The sequence below is a fragment of the Corella eumyota genome, chromosome 4 (assembly GCF_963082875.1).
Source record: "Corella eumyota chromosome 4, kaCorEumy4.1, whole genome shotgun sequence".
In the NCBI taxonomy this organism is placed as follows: Eukaryota; Metazoa; Chordata; class Ascidiacea; order Phlebobranchia; family Corellidae; genus Corella; species Corella eumyota.
The window spans coordinates 1,544,076-1,564,870 of NC_137493.1; the positions used below are offsets into that span (position 1 = coordinate 1,544,076).

General features: G+C 29.3%; 4 protein-coding genes across 4 annotated transcripts; all 4 read left to right on the forward strand.

Moving 5' to 3' along the window:
- The first annotated feature begins 983 nt into the window (after positions 1–983).
- Positions 984–8,049, forward strand: LOC145749738 (complement receptor type 2-like). Its single transcript, XM_082565589.1, has 20 exons — positions 984–1,216; positions 1,396–1,546; positions 1,650–1,832; positions 2,060–2,254; positions 2,350–2,550; positions 2,636–2,851; positions 2,929–3,102; positions 3,363–3,581; positions 3,671–3,736; positions 3,865–3,961; positions 4,178–4,350; positions 4,430–4,605; positions 4,816–4,978; positions 5,328–5,450; positions 5,528–5,719; positions 6,055–6,234; positions 6,425–6,528; positions 6,743–6,908; positions 7,236–7,346; positions 7,676–8,049. Exons 1-20 carry the CDS (start codon positions 989–991, stop codon positions 7,849–7,851), a joined length of 3,294 nt encoding a protein of 1,097 aa, XP_082421715.1. The 5' UTR covers positions 984–988; the 3' UTR covers positions 7,852–8,049.
- Positions 8,050–8,591: 542 nt separating this feature from the next.
- LOC145749573 (uncharacterized) lies at positions 8,592–11,094 on the forward strand. Its single transcript, XM_082565374.1, has 5 exons — positions 8,592–8,712; positions 9,651–9,691; positions 9,859–9,925; positions 10,060–10,191; positions 10,574–11,094. Exons 1-5 carry the CDS (start codon positions 8,646–8,648, stop codon positions 11,071–11,073), a joined length of 807 nt encoding a protein of 268 aa, XP_082421500.1. The 5' UTR covers positions 8,592–8,645; the 3' UTR covers positions 11,074–11,094.
- Positions 11,095–11,742: 648 nt separating this feature from the next.
- On the forward strand, positions 11,743–13,137 carry LOC145749572 (uncharacterized). Its single transcript, XM_082565373.1, has 3 exons — positions 11,743–12,408; positions 12,606–12,684; positions 12,875–13,137. The coding sequence occupies exons 1-3, from the start codon at positions 11,743–11,745 to the stop codon at positions 13,102–13,104; spliced, it is 975 nt and encodes a 324-aa protein (XP_082421499.1). The 3' UTR covers positions 13,105–13,137.
- On the forward strand, positions 13,110–18,444 carry LOC145749571 (uncharacterized). The gene is made up of 15 exons (XM_082565372.1): positions 13,110–13,585; positions 13,658–13,718; positions 13,904–13,950; positions 14,076–14,121; positions 14,295–14,365; positions 14,562–14,610; positions 14,668–14,744; positions 14,901–14,946; positions 15,094–15,254; positions 15,336–15,467; positions 15,629–15,741; positions 16,329–16,475; positions 16,681–16,949; positions 17,099–17,167; positions 17,318–18,444. Exons 1-15 carry the CDS (start codon positions 13,532–13,534, stop codon positions 17,425–17,427), a joined length of 1,452 nt encoding a protein of 483 aa, XP_082421498.1. The 5' UTR covers positions 13,110–13,531; the 3' UTR covers positions 17,428–18,444.
- The last annotated feature ends 2,351 nt before the right edge of the window (positions 18,445–20,795 follow it).

The following is a 20,795-nucleotide window of genomic DNA, read 5'->3' on the forward strand; positions in this document are numbered from 1 at the left end:
TAGTTTAACTTTAAATAAGAACTGTGATTAAAAAGAATGTTTATTAAATATTCAATTATGAGTTCTTTTACTGAGCAAGTCATACAAGAATGAAATGAAATTGAATTTTTACTTGAAGAGTATTTTAAGGTAGAAATGTTCGATACTTTATTAATTTTAATATAATTTTAAATAGACAAAAAAATTTTAAATAGTTTTGTATATAAACTATTTTATAATTTGTCCTTAATTTTCTCTAGACAAGACAACAAATTCAAAAGTGCTAATTATTCTATATACTTGATATAAAAAATAACGAACATCTAAAACGATTTTTAAAGATTTATAACCCTAATTTTAACTCGTAAATAATAAACTTTAATATTGTCAAGTATGTCAGTTCTCTATATCATAAAATTTAACATAAAAACAACACTGTATATAAGATATAAATACTCTATACATAAAATTATAGCGTCGTTAAACTTGCAATAAGATTTCTATGCAGTACTTACAATTTTATTAGCACTTAACTCTTATAAAAACTAACTTACTTACACTAGGCTTACGACCTCGACTCGATTAAGCTATTATTGTGAAATCACTAATATAAATTGATTAGAAATTAAGCTACTGGTATTTCTAAAACAAATTATGTGATTCTTATGTATTTTACGGGCAATGTTTTAGTATATAAGCTTCTGTGTCCAGCTACAAATCATCATTCAGTTGTTTGCATTCTAAGTTTAACTTGGTTTAGCTAAGCAGTGAATAATGATTTAAAGCTTTCGATATAAGTTGGTTATAAATCGTAATTCAATGTCGCATTATATTTTATTAGGAAATACGAATGAAGCGTTTGTTAAAATCTTACTGTTTGCGCTTTGACTGCTCGTTTTAGGAGACGTCAATAATTCAGCAAATAAAAGGTATTGTCACTTATTTCAATAAATAATTTCTATTAATTAAAAATAAGACTTCTTAAATATTTTTATTTTTTATAGGCTATATGCTGCTTGCTCTTGCGTTCTCTCTACCACTCCTAGTGGCCAGCAAAACGTTGGTTCCCCAAAGGGTTGCGACAGAGAGTAGGCAAACTTGTTTTTCTTGTGTGAACGCGAAATCAAACGAGGAATGTAACAGAAATGTGGTCACGTGTGAAGCCTCACAAGGTTCTTGTCAAACCGAGATTCGAGTTTTCAACACCAAGACTGAATTCTCGATCAGAATTGATAAAGTAAGTTTATGACATCATAAGAAAATCGATAAAAAATTTTTACAGTTTGTGGTTGCCTTCGTCACAATTAAAGTTACTGCAACGCTGAAATTGACGTCATAATACTAATTTTTTTTCAAATTTAAAAGTTTAAATTTAAACCTAATAATGACGTCATAAATATTTAAATATTTTTCCAGCGATGCAAACAGAGTCTGGCTTGTACCAACAATATGAACCAGAACGACAAGGTGGCATGGCCGGTGACACAATGCAATAACCTCCCCGACTCCCCACTTTCTGTTTGTCGATTCTGTTGTAACACTCCTAGGTGTAACGGGGAAATGCAAGGTAAGATTGTGACGTCATCTAGTGTTACGTCATCAGCTGTGTTTAATACTTTTTGTACGAATTTAAGAATATTATTAACTTTTTAAATTTTGTTTCTCCCCAGAACGATCATGTACCCCCCTACAAGCGCCCACTAACGGCGAGATGAGTTGCTCGTTCAACAACGACACGATGTCGGAGGTGTGCTCGTTCAAGTGTAACGATTGTCATAGCAACGGAGGATCGAGTCAGAGGATGTGCATGGAAGATAATGTTTGGTCGGGAGAGGACGCTGTTTGTACTTACGGTAAGTTTACAAGTTTTCAATATTTGCATGAATCCAATATTCTAATATGCCGGCCGTGGCGTCGGTTTGCGAGCCTAAAGGTTTCGGGTTCGAGCCTTACTAATGCCACACTATTTGCACTTAAGCCTGGCGTTTACGAATAGCTTAAAATCACTTCACAACGGCACATATTAAATTGTTTTTGTTAACTTAAACTTTCGAATATTTTAATCCTTATTTGTTTTTAGACAATCGGTGTGATAGATGCAGCGAAGAGATGACAATAGCGCCCACTGACGGTGGTGTGGTTTGCACTAACGGTCGCCAAGTTGGCTCAAAATGTTCCTTCTTTTGTGACGAAGATTTTGACCTCCTGGGGTCAAGTGACGTCACGTGTCAAGGGTTAAACAAACAATGGGATCAACCTAAACCAAGATGCGAGGGTATGAGTCCCAAATCGGTTTAAAATTTAACTATTTACACAAATTAATCAAAGAAAAAAAAAGATTAATCGAATTACAATTTTTATTCTTTACAGAATCTTTTGATGCTCCGATCGTCAATTGTGACGTAGTCTCCGTCATCGAACAAGGAGTCGCGAGCTGTTTACCGGACGACCAATCAGAAGGCTCAGTTTGTATTTATGAATGTGATCCTTGTTACAAGGTTAATGGGTCACATGTTAGAACCTGTCAATCAAACGCGCAGTGGAGTGGAACGCCAGCACAATGTGTTTACGGTTGGTTGATGATAGTTTATCCTCAATATTTGTTTTAGTCAATTTTTTGCAAAATTAAATTTTATTTTTTTTCATTAATTTACAGACCCAATTTCCGACCCATTGTGTCCCGATTCGTTCTGTGACGTCACAATGTTAGATGCACCAAACAATGGATTGGTAGAATGTACGGACGGTGCTCGATGGGGATCTACTTGCTCTTTCTTCTGCGATGACGGATATACTAGAAAAGGGCGGATGAATATCAAATGTGATCCGGAAACTGGAGAATGGGATAAAAAGAAGCCGTTCTGTAAATACAGTAAGTTACGACGTCATAACAAAAAAATGTAGTTATGATGTCATAAATATAACTAATATTCAACTTGTTTTGTTTAGTTGTATGCGACGACTTACCAACGCCCTCTAACGGGACGCAGAAATGTGACACTGAAGAGATGATACAGCGAACTGAGTGTACATTCGATTGTGACGTATGTTTCACTCTAGTTGGATCAAAGTTTAGATCTTGTTATGGAACTTGGTCGGGTAGTGAAGCAACTTGTGAATATGGTGAGTTGGTTGTTTTTAATATGAGAATATATTCAGATTAAATATTCAACAATTATATCTAAACATAGTCATAATATATAGTTTGAAAAAAAAAATTAACAATCTTAAGCTTGGCAAAAATTAACAATTTAAAAAATAAATGCTATTAAGCTTGTCAAATTAGGCAAATATTAACAAACATAAATGCAAATAATACAAATTTAACACTAAATTTAACATTTTAATATCATTTAAACTTTAATTTTTTTGTTATTTTTTAGACCCTATAAACGACCCAAACTGCCCCGCAGGTTATTGTTATCTTGGGACCGCAGAACCAATCGAAAACGGGGTCGTTGACTGCACTAATGGGACTCGATTGGGTTCCACGTGTTCGTTTAGTTGTAACCTTGGGTTTGCCTTATATGGGGCTGATGAAGTTCATTGTGACGTCATGAGTGGGGTTTGGAGTGACGTCAGAATCCCAGTTTGTCAAAGAGGTATTTAATTAATTTTTTTTATCTAAAAATATCTTTTTATTTGTTGTCTAAAAACTAGTCACTAACCCAGTGTTTCCAAATTATTTTAGCTTGCCACGAACTCGCCGTACCTTCTATTGATGGAAGTAAATGTGAATGTAGAAGAGGATTTAAAGGTGGGAAACACTAAGTTATAAAACAATGTCAAATTATTTTTATTTCATGCCCTATAAATTCGTAAAAAAAAATTTTAAACAATAATCCCTTGATTATAATAGTGATAATTAAATTCTACTTTACATAGGTGATGGTTATACAACTTGCTCTGAAATAAATGAATGTTCATCAATGAACGAATGTCATAAGAAAGCAACTTGCACAAACACAGATGGATCTTATAGGTAAGAATTATTCTAAATTCACAATTTTACAATTGCAACGTTAAGGCTATTAAAAAAGGGAGTTTATGACGTAATCTGTTCACAAAGCGGGTAAAAAAAGATTAGTAGCGTATCAGATGCTGTTGCTTTTAAAAATCTTCAAGTTAAGCTTTTAAAACGTTTTTTTACTTAATTAAAATTTTTTGTTTTTTTAAATATTCAAATTACCTTGTATAGATGTGATTGTATCTCTGGTTACACTGGTGATGGGATGTCCTGCATCGACATCGACGAGTGTCTTGTCGGAACTCATAATTGTGACGTCAACAATGGAATCTGCGTCAACGAACCTGGAAGTTTTTACTGCACATGCGCGGCAGAATATCAGGGCGATGGGATCACGTGCACAAGTAAATCATTGTTTCTAATTATGACGTCATTATCAGATATAATCATTCAAAATTATTTTTTTTAAATATTTTTTTGCAGAAAATGAAGGTGGTTGTCAGGGTAACGAGCTAGATGGCGGGAAATATTGTTACACTCTGGTGAACCCTGATCACGTGAGCTTTACGGCTTCGGACGCATGTATGAATATCAATGCTGGACATCCTGCTATAATAAGAACAAGGAAGGCTTACGAAATTCTGAATGCTAAACTACTGGTACGTTGTTTATTGCTTTATGTCGGTAATACCGATTGTAAATAAAGTAAATTTCGTTTGCTTAGTTAATTACTGAAGTTTGTATTGATACTTTCAAAACCTTTATTAACAACCAAGTCTTCGGTATCCATTACTTGATTTTAAACTTTAAATTTTTTTTTAAACTACTTTATTTATATATAATAACACTTGTGTTTATATTTGCCACAGAGCGAGTTAATCCCAACCGGTGACGTCACCACCACAATTTTGGGTCCCTACATTGGACTTAGTGACCGGAACCAACCTGGAGTGTACAGATGGAGAGATGGTGCCTCTTTAACTGAGGACAACTTTCAAGTTTGGCCCGAGCAAGTTGAGCGACTTATTCCAGGTAAAATATGCGTTAAAGTTGTACGAAATAAAGCATGCGAAGCATTGTTCATTTATAAGCATATGATTTGAAGTTAAAAACTAAATCATGAATTAATTTTAAATATCATTAACAGACAAAAAAAATTTTTTTCTAGAATATACAAATAAATTTTAAATAAATTTTAATAAATTTTTTAGAATAAATTTTAATAAATTTTTTAGAATAAATTTTAATAAATTTTTTAGAATAAGACAAATAAATTTTTTATCTAGAATAACGTGTGGTGCAATTCTTAACACTATCACGTTCTTATTTACTTAATATTTTTTCTTGTATTTTAAATTTTTAAAATATTTTTTTACTCCAGGAGCTGCCCGGTGCGTCCACTTGGTCTCGGATTCTCTTATATTTGGAACCCGGGATTTTAAATGGGTCCAATATCGCTGTAACGAATTTGCACGATACGTCTGCAACACCGAAAAGACTTATGGTTTGTATTTCGTCATTTTACCGAAATTTACGCTGTTTTTAAATTTTTCATTGTTTAATATCTTTCTATTGTTTTAGAACAATTAACATTGTGTCACCCGCCATTGTCAGTCATCCCTAACGGACAAGTCACGTGTTCAGATGGATGGAATAAAGACTCGAGTTGCGTTTTCTCGTGCGATCCTGGGTTCCACCTAGTTGGTTCCACTGATACTTTAGTTTGTCGACAACCATTGTTGGGTTGGGATAATATTATTCCTATCTGTGCAGGCAAGTTTCCACTTCCCTTTTATTTATTTATCTCTGTGTACTCAGTAACTTATGTTATATATCTACTTAAAATGCAGTGGCAGCGTAGTGTAGTGGTAAGAACTATTGACTTCACTGTATGAGATCCTGGGCTAATCCCCATTGCCCTTATTCTGTATTTATTGGGTCAATATAATCTGTAATGTATCAAACTGACAAAGAAAACTCAAGACTGGGTCGGAGTAACTGATGTTACTCTATATTTAGTTCGTGAAATCGACCCCCTACATCGAGAATAAATCTTTTTTTTTAACTCAATCGCACTAATTTTTTAAAATTTTTTATTTTAATTACAGAATCTGTTTGCGCCGCTGCCTTTAGCGCCCCTAATGGTGGTTCAGTCACGTGTTCGGACCACAACAGAGTAGGTTCTAAGTGCACGTTCGAATGTAAAGACGGTTACGTCATGAATGGGGAAAGTGACGTCACTTGTATGGAAAATATGAAGTGGAGCGACAGAAAATCTTGTTGTATTGGTAAGTGTTAAAATTTATTTATATTTTTTCAGGGACATACTTTTACCATAAACTTTTGCACTTTTTGTGGTATAATTGCTTGCTTAAGTTGACTTCCTTTTTTAACCCAAGTAAGATTGGTGATATTGTTATCTGCTTTTTATATATCGTGCTTTACCATACTGTATTTAAACTTGTTATTTTTTATTAGACGAATGTCCACCAAAAGCTCACATGGATCTGATTTATGTTCTTGATAGCTCGAGCAGTATTGGACATAAAAACTTCGAAAAAATGAAGAGTTTCGTTGAAGGGGTAAGTTGTGTCAAAGATTTTAATTTTTTAAACCTGTATGTAAATTTTTAATGGTAAACTTAATGTTAAGATGCTAAAAAACGGGATCTATATATACTCTAATCTCACTAAAAATGAACACTTAAATTTACCAAGTGATGTCATAGGTGGTTGATATACACTTAAGCTCAATGAAAACCTTATCAAGTTATTAAAATCTTGCATTTTTTTTCAGATTCACGATGGTTTATATATTTCATCCACTTACACACGAGTTAGTTTTATTTCGTTTCACTCAGCAATAGACACTCCTCATCTTAATAACACGTGGTTCTCGTCTAAACAACAACTTAACGAAGCTATCGAGGCTGTACAGTTTGCTGGTACTGGTACAAGAGCAGGTAAGAGCTACAAGTTAGAAATTTCGCATAAAATATTTTCTGATATATATCGATGTAAAGAAATTTGACCACACAGTCTATTTAAAAGACAAATAGTATTTAAAAAATCAGCAATTTGTTTTTAAGTCTTGAGCACCGGTTACAATGTTATTAATTTAAGATACTAGCTACATATAAATTAGTATTATCTGGGACATTTTTTTAAAATTGACGTTGCATTTTCTTCATGGCATTATAATATGTAGATATAACATATGTTATAATAATTTTTTTTTATTGTTTTAACTTGAGTTGATTTCTAAAATCTTAATTATGTTAATTTTCAAGGTTTGGCGATGAAATACGTTCGTGAAAACCTATTAGGACAGCGCCACGGTGCGACCACTGTCGTGATTATTCTTACTGATGGAAATGCGAAGGACAACGCAAAACTTGAGTGTAAGTATTAGAATGTAATCTATTTAGAATGTCTTTCTTTAAATTTATTAAGGTTTCTGGTTTGCCAGTCAAAATGGTTAACGCATAATTTTTATGGGGTTTAAATGTAAGGGGGTTTAGATGAAGGGGTCAAGTGTAAAGGGTTGAAATGTGACTGTATTCAAATGTAAGGAATTCAGATAAAGGGTTAAATAAAAAGGGCTTGAAATGTAAGGAGTTTAAATAAGTGTCTACGTAAATGGAATTTAAATGTATGCCTCTATTTGTTTATTATTTAATTTCTGATGATAAAATTAAATTGTTTTTAAATCTTTGTTTTTAACTTTCAGCCTCAAAACTTCGCAAAGAAGGGGTCCACGTTATTGTAGTTGGAATAACAGGTTCAATGGTTCGTGATCTCGAGGTCTTAGCATCGAAACCTGCTGAGGACAATGTTTTTAGTTTGCTTGATACAACAGAAGTTTTGCCCACGATCGGAGAACGTGTTTGTAATATTCAATGCTAACAATCGGCATTGAACGTAACAATGGGTTGTGTAACAATCACTACATTGTTATCTATGACAATTAGCTATACTAACTCTTCTTGCTGTTAACAATAAGTGTATCTTTAATTAAAAACACTATACAAAACTTTTTTAACTACTTTAATAAGGACTTAACTTGTAAAACACTATTTTAGTCAATTTTTACCGGTTTAATTACAATTGGATATCTCTAAATTTTATTTTTGTGTTCTTCTGTTGTTAAAAGTATATATTTTGTGCTTTTTGTGTGTTTAAATGGTGTTTTGTCATTTTTTTAGTTTTACAATTAAAATTCATAAAATTATATTTTTGTTTTAAATAATAGAAAAATATAAATTTTCTCATGGTTTTGTTAAGTGCAAATCAATATTACTCAGAGGCTAGGTTAAAGAAATTGCAAAAAAAGCTTATTAATTATTAAAAAATTGTTTTTAATTGTTAAAAAAATGTTTTTAGTTAAAAAAAGAGATTTTGACTTGTGTCACAAATCGGTTATAAGTTATATTCCCAATGCCAAAAAAAGAAATTTTAACAACGTCATAAAGAGGAACTATGTAACTGAATGATTGTTTTTAGTTATTCAAACGTAACATTTACCTTTTATACATTGAAAATGGTAACAATATTTATAAGCTTTTCATTAAAATTTCCAGTATTACTAGATTAAGTGTTTTTCTATTGGGTGTTTAGTATTTAAAAGCAAGGTTAATTTGTTTTTTAGAAGACTTTACATGTTGTCTTACTAATCTTAATTTTATTTTCTAAATTTGATAATGGAAGAAGAAAATGAATCCAAAAGTGACTCAGAGATGTCAGGCACAAGTGATACTGATTCGCCAGGTAAATAATAATGAATGCCAGACACTTCAGCCCCCAGACACTTCGGCCCCCGGACACTTCTGCCAAAATTTTTTTTTCAAAACAGCGGAGATTTTGCATTTTAATTACCGCGAGAAATTTTATTTTTGCGTAGTTATATACAGTTTTTTAGACAGTATTTAAAACAAAATAAGCAGTAAATTAATATTTTTTTTAAATAATAATGTGCAAGAACATGTTATCTTTCTTTTCCCGTGTCAATTTTTTAATTTTACAAACTAAAACCTATAAAAAACTAATTTTGAAAGCGCGCGCTTTAAGGTGACACAAGACAATGCGTTATGATATCACAGATTTTGCGAAATGAGGGCCGTTTTTGTAAACGATATTTGAAGAAAATATATCATTAATTAATCATTTTTTACACTGAGGAAAAGAAAATTGACACGCCAAAATAAAGATAACATGTTCTTGCACATTATTATTAAAAAAATTATTAATTTACTGCTTATTTTGTTTCAAATACTGTCTAAAAACTGTATATAACTACGCGAAAATAAAATTTCTCGCGGTAATTAAAAGGCAAAATCCCTGCTGTTTTGAAAAAAAAATTTTGGCCGAAGTGTCTGGTTACCAATAATAATAATTAGTAACTTTTTATTTTAAACTGTGGCAAGTCACATTTTAATTATCACTGAAATTTTTTTTTGCATATTCATAGACAGATTTTTAAAGATTTTTTGGAATTCCACAAACCATGTTATATCATTCCTATTTGCTTTTGTTTCGCTTGCTTTTAAACTTACTTTTTTTTAACTTTTATTAGGTTACAAAAAAAATTGTAATAATTAATTATGTAATCTTTAAATATTTAAAGAGAAAGTGTTTTCTAAATTTCAATGTATAATTAATTCCAATTTTTTTTATGAAAACTGTTTAATTTTTACTTGTGCTTTTAGATTTGTCTTATAAAGAGAAAAACCAGGACTCTAATAAAAATGTGAGTTTTTCTTTAAAAATTAAAAAAAATATTTATTTTTAAAAAATAATGATTGTTGTTTTAATTTTAATTTGATTTTTAAACCAAGGATTAAATATACTGGTAAAAACCACTTTATATTTTATTTTTTAAAGTTATAACTATTACTAAATCTAAATCAAATTAAGGAAAGAATAGCTGATGAAAATTCTCCACAATTTGTAGCTTTGAGGGAACTTGTAGCTGGTGCTCAAGGTAGTTATAAATGTTTTATGTTTTTATAAATTTGTCTTTTAATCTATTTTGGTTAATTATGGTTAAAAAATTTACGGTTTATTAAGTAATAATATTTGTATCTTTGTCTAAATATTTTTTTTATGTTTTTGTAGTGCCTGTTTCATTTCAAGTTAATTTACATCACACCAATGTCGAACAAATTACTGAGGTACAAAATGTACACAACATCACTGATTCCACTATTCAACATCTGGGTGACAAATATGAAAAAGAAATTGCCCCCGGTAAAAAAAATAATTTTAATAAAAAATAAAATAGATTCAGTATATTTTTGATTTTTTTTTAGTTGCTATAAAAAATGTGGTAAGGCTTTGGTTAGCAAAAACTATTTATATTATTTTTATTTTTCAACAACTTAAACTAGCAAAAAGTTTTAAAACATTGGTGAACTTTTTCAGTAATTTATAAATATTATTGTATTTGACCAAACTTTATAAAAATTGTTAAATTATTAACTCACTTATTAGTTAGTCAAAAATTGACAGTTAACAAAATTTATTTTCGGTTTTAGCTGTGTCTCATTAGAGTTTTTTTCATCATGACTTAAAGAATAGTCAATTAAATTAAACCTAAAAAATAAACGCCTTATTGTGCACTATATTTTAGTTTTAGGTGATTCCTTATGTGAACAACTTTCTGAAAAATGTTTTGAGCAAGCTAGACATTTTGCCGATGAATTCTGCTCTCCTATCCAGTTAGACAAACAATTAGAATTTGTTGAGTTAGAACTTGCTAAATATTCTTCCACTGATATTAAAGATTTAGATTCAGTTGATCACTTTCATACCAGAAAAGAACAATTTGAAAGAATGTCCAAGTTAACTCAACCTGGCTATCACCCTGGTACAAAAATTAAGGTAAATGAAGTATTTGAATTAGCAAAAAGAAATGCTGAAGCAGCAGCTGAACGGAAATTCAATAAAACGACTAAAAATGAGGCTAAACGACTTCAATTAGACAAGAATAAAAGAGACTTCATTAAAATACATTCTAAAGTTGTGGCTCTTGTTGGGCACACAGGGACTGGCAAATCAACTTTTATTAAAATTCTGATTCAAGAAATTTTTTCTAAAAATAGCAACCAACTTTCTTTCTTCAGAATATAAAATTTATATTCTGCATTATTTTACGATCAGTTAATTTTCATGAAAAAATGTCGATTTCCAGGTTTCTTGTTACAAATTCATCCATTGATTGGGATAAGCCAGAATCTACTGATATAGAATCATTTAATTGCATTAAAAACAGTTCTGATACTATCCTTATCTTTGATGGACTGGATGAAGCTGATAGTACTACTTTAGGGAAAGCACCCAGAAACTTGGTATCTACAAATGGCTCTGCTGAAGATTTTCTAAAAAACATTTTTAATGGAAAGTTTTTTCCCAATGCTTATAAGTTTATCACTTCTCGACCAAGGCAAATGTATGAGTGGCATCCTTCTTGCAGACCTATCTTAGTGTTAAAACTACTTGGTTTTAATAAGGAAGCACAAGAAAACATGTGCAGGCAAATATGTGGCGAAAATTCATCTAAAGTCTTAACCTTCTTACAAGATCATCCAGATATTGATGCTTACAATTATGTTCCTGTCAACTGTATTCTATCTATGCACTGCATCAATCAAGCAATTTTGTCTGGCTCTGAAGTTAATCTAAAAACTATGACAAATGTTATGCTTGCTTCTTTAAAGCATTATATGAGGTCAGATCATTTTCCTGACAACACAGAAGTTCCTGAGAACGAAATTAAATGTCTAGCTTATCTTGCCTGGAATGGGTTTGAGCAGAAAAAAAATTATTTTTGATCAAAAAGACATTAAAAAGGCTGGAATTACTGAAAAAATGCATAAAACTTTTCTTGACACTTTTGTTTATGATTCTTCAAACATGAAAGTCAAGATATTAGAAGGAGACAAACGAAGCAACTTCAGTCATCTCATCTGGCAGGAACTGTTTGCTGCCATGTATTTATTTTTATGGGCAAGTCTGGATGAATTTCAAAAATGTGTTCCAAAGTTTTCCACTAGTCGATGGGAAGTAGTCACAAAATTTCTGTTTGGGTTTTACAGTTCCAAGGATTTGTCTATGTTTCAATCTTGTTCTACAACAGTTTGTGATGGAAAACGAATGGTGTTAAAAACATATGCTAGAGATTTATGTCAGAAAGTAAATTCTTCTTCTTCAACAAATACTGCAACCCTGGTTGAACTCAGCAGTTATTTGCACGAATCTGGCAATGATAACCTCAACCAATCTGTCATCAGACTCCTACCTGACCAGGCAAATCTTGAGTTTAAAGAGACTTTGTTGCCGAGTGACTACATTCATCTTGGCTACTTCTTCGACCAAGTGACTAAGCCTCTTTCTCTACGGATTTCTAACAATGCAGTAGATGTCAACTCGCCACTTTCAGACTTTATTAATTCTTTAAGGACAAAGGTATAAAATTTGGATATATATACATAATTATAGCCCTATTTAAATTATATGACAATAGTAAAATAAAGTAGATGTGAACTATAACCGCTATTATGCTCCTGTGTTAATTATTTTTAAATTCATGCTTAATTCTAAATATCCAATATGTTGTACATAATTATGTACTGTTGTAACTTATATTTCTATTTTATTCACAGAAACAAATTGATGTATTACAAACTCATTTAAAGATATACGAAAATGTGTTTCCACAACTAAATGCAAGGCAAAATATTGGTAAAGTTGTATTTATATTATTTTTAAATTATTTTTGTTATAATATATTTTGGTAATTAAAAAGATGTATTAATCTTATTTAAACATATAATTGCATTATTTTCAACACCTATAAAAAGGGCTTTTTTAAATAATTTTATTAGGTATTTTACTTTGCTCGAAAAACTACAAAAATATTTTACTGTTTTAGTATTTCCTGTAATATCAGCTCAAAAAAACCTAAATGAGTCATTAGATCCTAAAACACTAGCTGGACCACAAGATACAAATGAACAAGCTGAACCATTAGACACAAATAAAAGAGCTGAACCATCAGATAAGAAGGAACCTGCTGGACCATCAGGCAAGGAGAAACAAGCTCGTGAACCACAGAAAAAAAAACCTGCTGGACCAGCAGATCTAAATAAACTGGCTGGATAAAACACCCGGACAAGCAGATAAGAAAAAACCAACTGGACCACCAAATAAGAAGGAACCAGCTGGACCACCAGATAAAAAGGAACCAGCTGGACCACCAGATAAGAAGGAACCAGCTGGACCACCAGATAGGAAGGAACCAGCTGGACCACCAAATAAGAAAAAACTAGCTGGACTAGCGGATACATATAAAACAGTTAAACCACCAGATAAAAAGGAACCAGCTGGACCACCAGATAAGAAGGAACCAGCTGGACCACCAGATAAGAAGGAACCAGACAAACCACCAAATAAAAATGAACCAGCTGGATCACCTGAAAAGAAAGAACTAGCTGGACCACTACATACAAATAAAACACCCGGACCAGCAGATACATATAAAACAGTCAAACCAGCAGATACGAATGAAACAGCTGGACCATTAGATAATATGCCACCAGCAGCATCATCAGATATTAAAAAATTTGATGAATCATCAGAGAATGTAAATTTTTTTAAGTTCAATTTTAAATATTATGTATATCTTGTGATTTTAAATTTATTTTCTATTAACTAGTTTATAGAATCTGATGCTGCTTGTCTTATAACTGAGAAGAATGTTACTTGCTCTGAACAAGGTATTTTTTGTTTTTCTAGGAAATAAGTTAAAAATAAAATTTGTGGAAAATTTAACGGTTTTAGCCTAACATTTTTAAATATTTGACTAGATTCATTTTTACATTTATTTGTTTGATGTAAAATTTGATGTAATAAAATAAACTTTGTATTGTTATGTTATTATAACACTTGCCAACTTTTTTAGGATCTTTAAAGAATTTAACCACTAAAGAATATGAACCTGAACCAATAGTAAGTTTTAATATATTTTGTATTTTTGTAAATGTTATGCTATCATATCCGAAAAAGTAACCAATATTTTATGTCATTTTTCACTTTTACTTTTATTTAAAATATGTTTTGCTCTATTTGTTTAGAAAATTCCTTCCATACCAGAAAAACAAGCAAGCAGGCATCAACAAGGTTTTGAAAATGAATTTAAATTTAAAACTATACATTTTGTGCTTCTTACAATTTTATTTTTTGTTTAATTAAGGCTGATTTTTATATTTATTATTAATATTTAACATAGCTTTTTTATTTTTATTTAATATGCAACGGTACAACCAGAATAATGGTTAGATTAAATTTTATAGTTAAAAGAAAACATCATAAAGACGGTTCTGATAATTTAATTCTTCCTAAGCAACAAAGACTTGAAACAACGGTAAAATTATTTTAAATTTTGCAAAAATAAAATAGTTAATTTTCTGAATGCTCATTAATGTTATATTGTAATATAAATGCATTTTTTCCTTTTGAATAGTAAACATTAAATGACATTAAACGGAAAATAATGGGGCTTATTTACTTATATTCATAATTACGAAATAATTTTATAAATTTATTAATTTTTTAAAAAGGCTGATGCCCAGTTGACACTTGAAGAGCCTAATACTAATCCTGAACAAGGTATTCTTTGTTTACACTTTATTAAATATGTTAAATTAATGTTAATAAACTGTGCAGATGCAAATAATGGAAAACCTTTACAGAACCCTTCACTTAATATACCTTCTCCTAAACAACATGAACATGGAGCAAAAGTTGGTTTAATAGAATAAATTTAATTTTGTTAAACAACATATTTCCTATAACTATTACAACTTGATTGGAATTGGCAGATATTTAAAACTAATCTGATTTTTATTTGCAATCCTATTCTTATTTTTGGGTTAAAGTGTCTGTTTTTTATTTTATAGATCACTACAACTATTCAAGAAAACCAAATTCAATTAATTAAAAAAGGTTTATATTTAACATATTTTTTCAATAATTGTATTTCTTGTTGCTACTAATATTATTTGGCAACAACCATTTTTTAAATTTTTGTGGTTGTATTTGCTTTTTAGAGTTGTCAGTAGTTTAAAAATTACAAAAACTTTTGTTAATTAGATGAAGGTCGTAAAAAAATGGTGGGACCAAAGGGCAGGCAACTAGGAAAAAGAGCAAAGGGTATTATTATAAATATTCCTGAAGGTGCACTTGACAAGGATGTTAATATCACTGTTAATTCTATTCTATGGAATGATAATGTTGAATTTCATGAGAATAAGGTTTGCAAATAAAACTTGGCTATGGTTTGTTATTTTTACCCTAATTGTTAAATGTAAATTTTAGTGTCAAATACATTTTAGGGAGATGATAAATTTTTAATAACTAAACAATTTGAATGCTTGCCTGTTGGATTGAAATTTAAAAAACCAGTGGAGATATCTCTTTACACCCCGTTTTATTCAACAACTGAAACTGGAGAATGTTACTTCTATGTAAATACAGTTAATTGTTGTTTTAATTACTGGATTTAATCCAACTACTAAGTTAATATTTTAATTTATTAAATTATATTTATTATGTTATATATTTTAATGTTATTATTTTGATTAAAGTCAGCATTCATGTTTTTTTAAAAACTATGATTGTTTTGAAGATTGAAAGTAGTGAGGATGGTCAAGAGTGGGTTGAATTAGATTCTGATTATAATGATTGTGTTGGCGATCGTAGTTCCAACTGGATTCGGTTTTCCACTGACACATTGAATTGGTAAGTTGGCTTTCAGAACCAGGGTACGAATTAACGTTTAAAAAACGATTCGCTAAAAATGAGGTTGAATTTTTAGAGCAATAATTAGGTCCAAATCATAATCTTCGTTTTTTGATAACACTTGACGCGTTGCGTGGCGTTTTAAAATGTAACGTCTTGTTAAACAATCGTTAATAATTTTTCGCACAAAAAACGAGACATTTTTGATTACTTTAAAGCTGTGTTATGTATTTAAAAAATTGCGCAATAACTAAACGAACCCGGAGGTGAAATTTACGCATTGCCAAACATGAAAAGTTTTTGTTATTAAATGCCCTATAGTACTACATTCACGCAGGATTATATTGGTGTAATTATAAATGTGTTAAACCGGTTAAAAATAGATCGTAACAATACACAAATATACACGAAAGTATTATTATGGCTTGAACTTTTTTGGTTGATTCGCTAATTCTAATATATTTGTAAAAAACGATTCGCTAATTTAAAAAAAACGATTCGCGTTTAGCGAATAGCGACCCGTTATTTCGTTCCCTGAGAACGCAATCAAACTTGGTAATTTTGGTTAAAATTAAATTTTTTTGTAGGTTTCATGCTATATCGAAATCCAAGGATCTAAAAACTGGAGAAGCTAAAAAAACCCAAAATTATTACTTGGAAAGGAAAGAATCACATTTAAAGTTAGTGATCAGGGAAAATAATATGGAAGAATCAGCGTTACTTGTAGCATTTAGGTAAACGTTTTACCTAAAAAAAACTTTAATAGAGATATGTGTTGGTATGTAAAATTTAGATACAATTATTTGTTTTTTAAAAGTTTATTTTTAAACTATATTCCATTTACAGAAACAAGTTACACTTAACGTTTTTATTTGTGAAAATGTATATTAGTAAATTAATTAAACTAAATATTTTTTTAACTTAAAATTTTAATTTTAGTTCACACATTCATGGAGTTGTAGAAATGGTTAGACTAACAATCACTCATGATGATTTTGAAACTTATTCTGAAATCCACGACTACCAAAGCATTAAAACTAATGAAATTGAACTAGTACCAAAAAAAGGTGTTGTTAATACTTCCCCTGCTGGAAAATTTTTTAAGTTTTTGTTTAAAAACTTGTTTACTTGCAAGGTAATAAAGGGAAAATTTAGATATCATCTTCCCAGTGGTCCTTCTTTATTAACCATGCATAAAACTATAAAAGGTGATTTTGGTAGGATAAAAACATTTTTAATGCATTTACTTAAAACATCTAAAAACACATTTAAAAAAAATTTGATAATATTTAAAAACCTATTATAATATTGGAAAAAATAATTTTTTTACAATAAATACCTCTTAATGACTGTTTAGAGAAAACTAATCAACCTTCTATGACTGTTCATGTTGGAGGTGATGCTAAGATTAAATCAACATCATGTGGTACCATTTTATATCTTTTTTGTACTAAATAATATGAAGTTAAATGTTTATAAATATTTTATTTAATAAATTTATTAAAGGTAGTTCTTTAAATTAAACTGTACCAAAATAAAATAATTTTTTTTTATTTAAATAAATATTTTCTCATAGATATAAGTGGCAGTGATTTAAAAAATACCAAATTTTTGGGTAAAAAGATCAATGAAGTTAATGGACAACAAGGGTCCACTGATGTTAAAGATATGGTAAACATGCTGTAAATTATTGTATTATTAGGTTAGCTTTAATTTTTTTATATAACTTTTAATGTTTATCACTGTAACAATTTTTTTCATGTTAAAAAAACTTTAAGAAGGAAGTTTAAACGCTTTATTCTATTGCACTTGTCAAATTTTTATGCATTTTATTTTTTTTTAATATTTTTATGCAACTTCAAGTTTTCATTCGTAATCTTGCTTCTTATCTTAAATATGCACTGTTTTAACATTTAATGTTAATCTTAAAAACTACACATATTCTGAATGACCACATATAAAAATGCTTAATCCTAATTTTTTTATCACAAATTTTTAAATTTTGATCATTAGCTAATATATTTGGCTTTAAAAATATTGTTATACTGGCTTGTGAAGCCTTCTTAGTAACTGAAGCAAATGTTATCAATTCGTATTGTTCTAATTTGTTGTTTGTTACATAAATATTAAATTCTGCTTAGTTTTTTTGGAGGTAAAACAGGAAAGAGCCCGTTTATAAAAGCCACGTTTTCACATAATATGATGGGGGGGAGGGGGGTTTATCGTTAATTAGGCCTATATAAAGACAATATTGATATATGAATTTGGTGAGCAAGTAAATTATCTAACATAAAATTGTTATAACAAGCCCATTTGTATAACATGAAAGCCTAATAAAAAAATTTGATAAAAAAAATAAAAACGAAAAGTGAAGCCCAAATTTTTGGTTTCTTTAAATTTAATATCATTGGCCCTGCTGAATATATAATGTTTTGACTCATTGTATTAATGGCAATGCATTTATTTGGTTGTTTCTTAGTTCTTACTGTTCTAATATATAATTTAAAAAATGATAAACTATAACCGATCAAAGTTATAAAAGTTAATTTTATATTTTGTTTTGTGTAAATTGCAAGGACTTTTTAGTTAATTTGCTAAAATATTTCAAAATCTATTATTTTAAGAATTCTGTGTAGTTTAAATTTTACATTTGTACACCATTCATAATCATACACCTTTTATAATTTTGGGTTCATAAAGATAAATAACATCCTTATATTTCTAGAAACAATAATGAATTATATAGAAATAAAAAGATTTGGATATAGCCAATCAATCTTCATTTTAAACATAGAAAAAGGGTTTGGGTGAATAAAATTATATAAAGGCTTAAGAAGTTAAAATCTTGTATTAATGCATATTGTCATAACGAAGATGCAAAATAAATCATTTTTCAAAAAAATGTAATAGATCAAAAGTTACAGCATTTTTATATCTCGCGTATAGTGTAACTTATTGACCTATAGGTTGGTATAGGAAAATAGTATATAAAATAACCAAAACGTTTTTTTTTCATAATTAAAAAGAAGTTAAATTACTAAAAGCGCGATAGTTCTATAGATTTGATTTTTCTATTCTGTTTTTATAATAGATTATTTCTACATTTGTTGTCAGTAATACCAAATTAAAACAAATCTTAAAGATAAAACAAAAGTGAAAGGTTTAGATTTTTTAACTAGTTTTTTATTTTTAAAAACAGTACGATAAAAAATTTTTTTTTTGCTTTAAATAAAAACATTGAATATAGCACATTGAAATTGAATAACTTTACTTACTACTACAAATGTTCCACCATGTTATAACAATTCCCATTCAAGACTTACATTAAAATAAAAACTTTACTTCAATATGACGACACAGGGTCACATGACGTTAGAATTAGTGAAACTAAAAATTCGATCTAACTTTTTTGTTTTTACATATTTTTGCAAATTTAATGGGCTTTTAATCAGACCATAAATTTTAATTTTTAAGATTTGGCGATTTTTATGAAATATGCTCATAACTTTTATGAATATTAATATTTTAAAATAATATTTTTAAAATACGTTTATTAGGCCCCTGCAGGTATTTTGGTAAAGTTCAATTAAAATTTGAAAATTTTTTTTTTTAATTTTTATTCAAAACTATATACGTATATGTCGACACAGGGTCACATGACGTCAGAAATAGTGAAACTAAAAATTCGATCTAACTTTTTTGTTTTTGAATATTTTTGCAAATTTCTTTAATACGTATTAAATTCATACCAATGCGCTTTTAATCAGACCATGTATTTTGATTTTTAAGATTTGGCGATTTTTATGAAATATGTTCATAACTTTTATGGATATTAATATTTTGAAATAATATTTTTAAAATACGTTTATTAGGCCCTTGCAGGTATTTTGGTAAAGTTCAATTAAAATTTGAAAATTTTTTTTTTTAATTTTTATTCAAAACTATATACGTATATGACGACACAGGGTCACATGACGTCAGAATTAGTGAAACTAAAAATTCGATCTAACTTTTTTGTTTTTGAATATTTTTGCAAATTTTTTTATACGTATTTATAAGATTAACCAATGCGCTTGTAATCAGACCATAAATTTTGAATTTTGAGATTTGGCGATTTTTATGAAATATGCCCAAAACCTTTGTGAATATTAACATTTTGAAATAATATTTTTAAAATACGTTTATTAGGCCCCTGCAGGTATTTTGGTAAAGTTAAATTAAAATATGAAAAAAAAATTTTTTATTTTTATTTAAAACTATATATGTATATGACGTCACAGACTCACCTGACGTCAGAATTAGTGAAACTACAAATTCGATCTAACTTTTTTGTTTTTGAATATTTTTGCAAATTTCTTTTATACGTATTTAAGTTTAACCAATGCGCTTTTAATCAGACCATGTATTTTGATTTTTAAGATTTGGAGATTTTTATGAAATATGCTCATAACTTTTGTGAATATTAATATTTTGAAATAATATTTTTAAAATACGTTTATTAGGCCGCTGCAGGTATTTTGGTAAATTTAAATCAAAAGTTGAAAAAAAAAAAATTTTATTTTTATTCAAAACTATATATGTATATGACGTCACAGACTCACCTGACGTCAGAATTAGTGAAACTAAAAATTCGATCTAACTTTTTTGTTTTTGAATATTTTTGCAAATTTCTTTTATACGTATTTAAGTTTAACCAATGCGCTTGTAATCAGATCATGAATTTTGAATTTTGAGATTTGGCGATTTTTATGAAATATGCTCATAACTTTTGTGAATATTAATATTTTGAAATAATATTTTTAAAATACGTTTATTAGGCCGCTGCAGGTATTTTAGTAAATTTAAGTTAAAATTTGAAAAAAAAAATTTTTATTTTTATTTAAAACTATATATGTATATGACGTCACAGGGTCACATAACGTCAGAATTAGTATAACTAAAAATTCGATCTAACTTTTTTGTTTTTGAATATTTTTGCAAATTTCTTTTATACGTATTTAAGTTTCCCCAATGCGCTTGTAATCAGATCATGAATTTCGAATTTTGAGATTTGG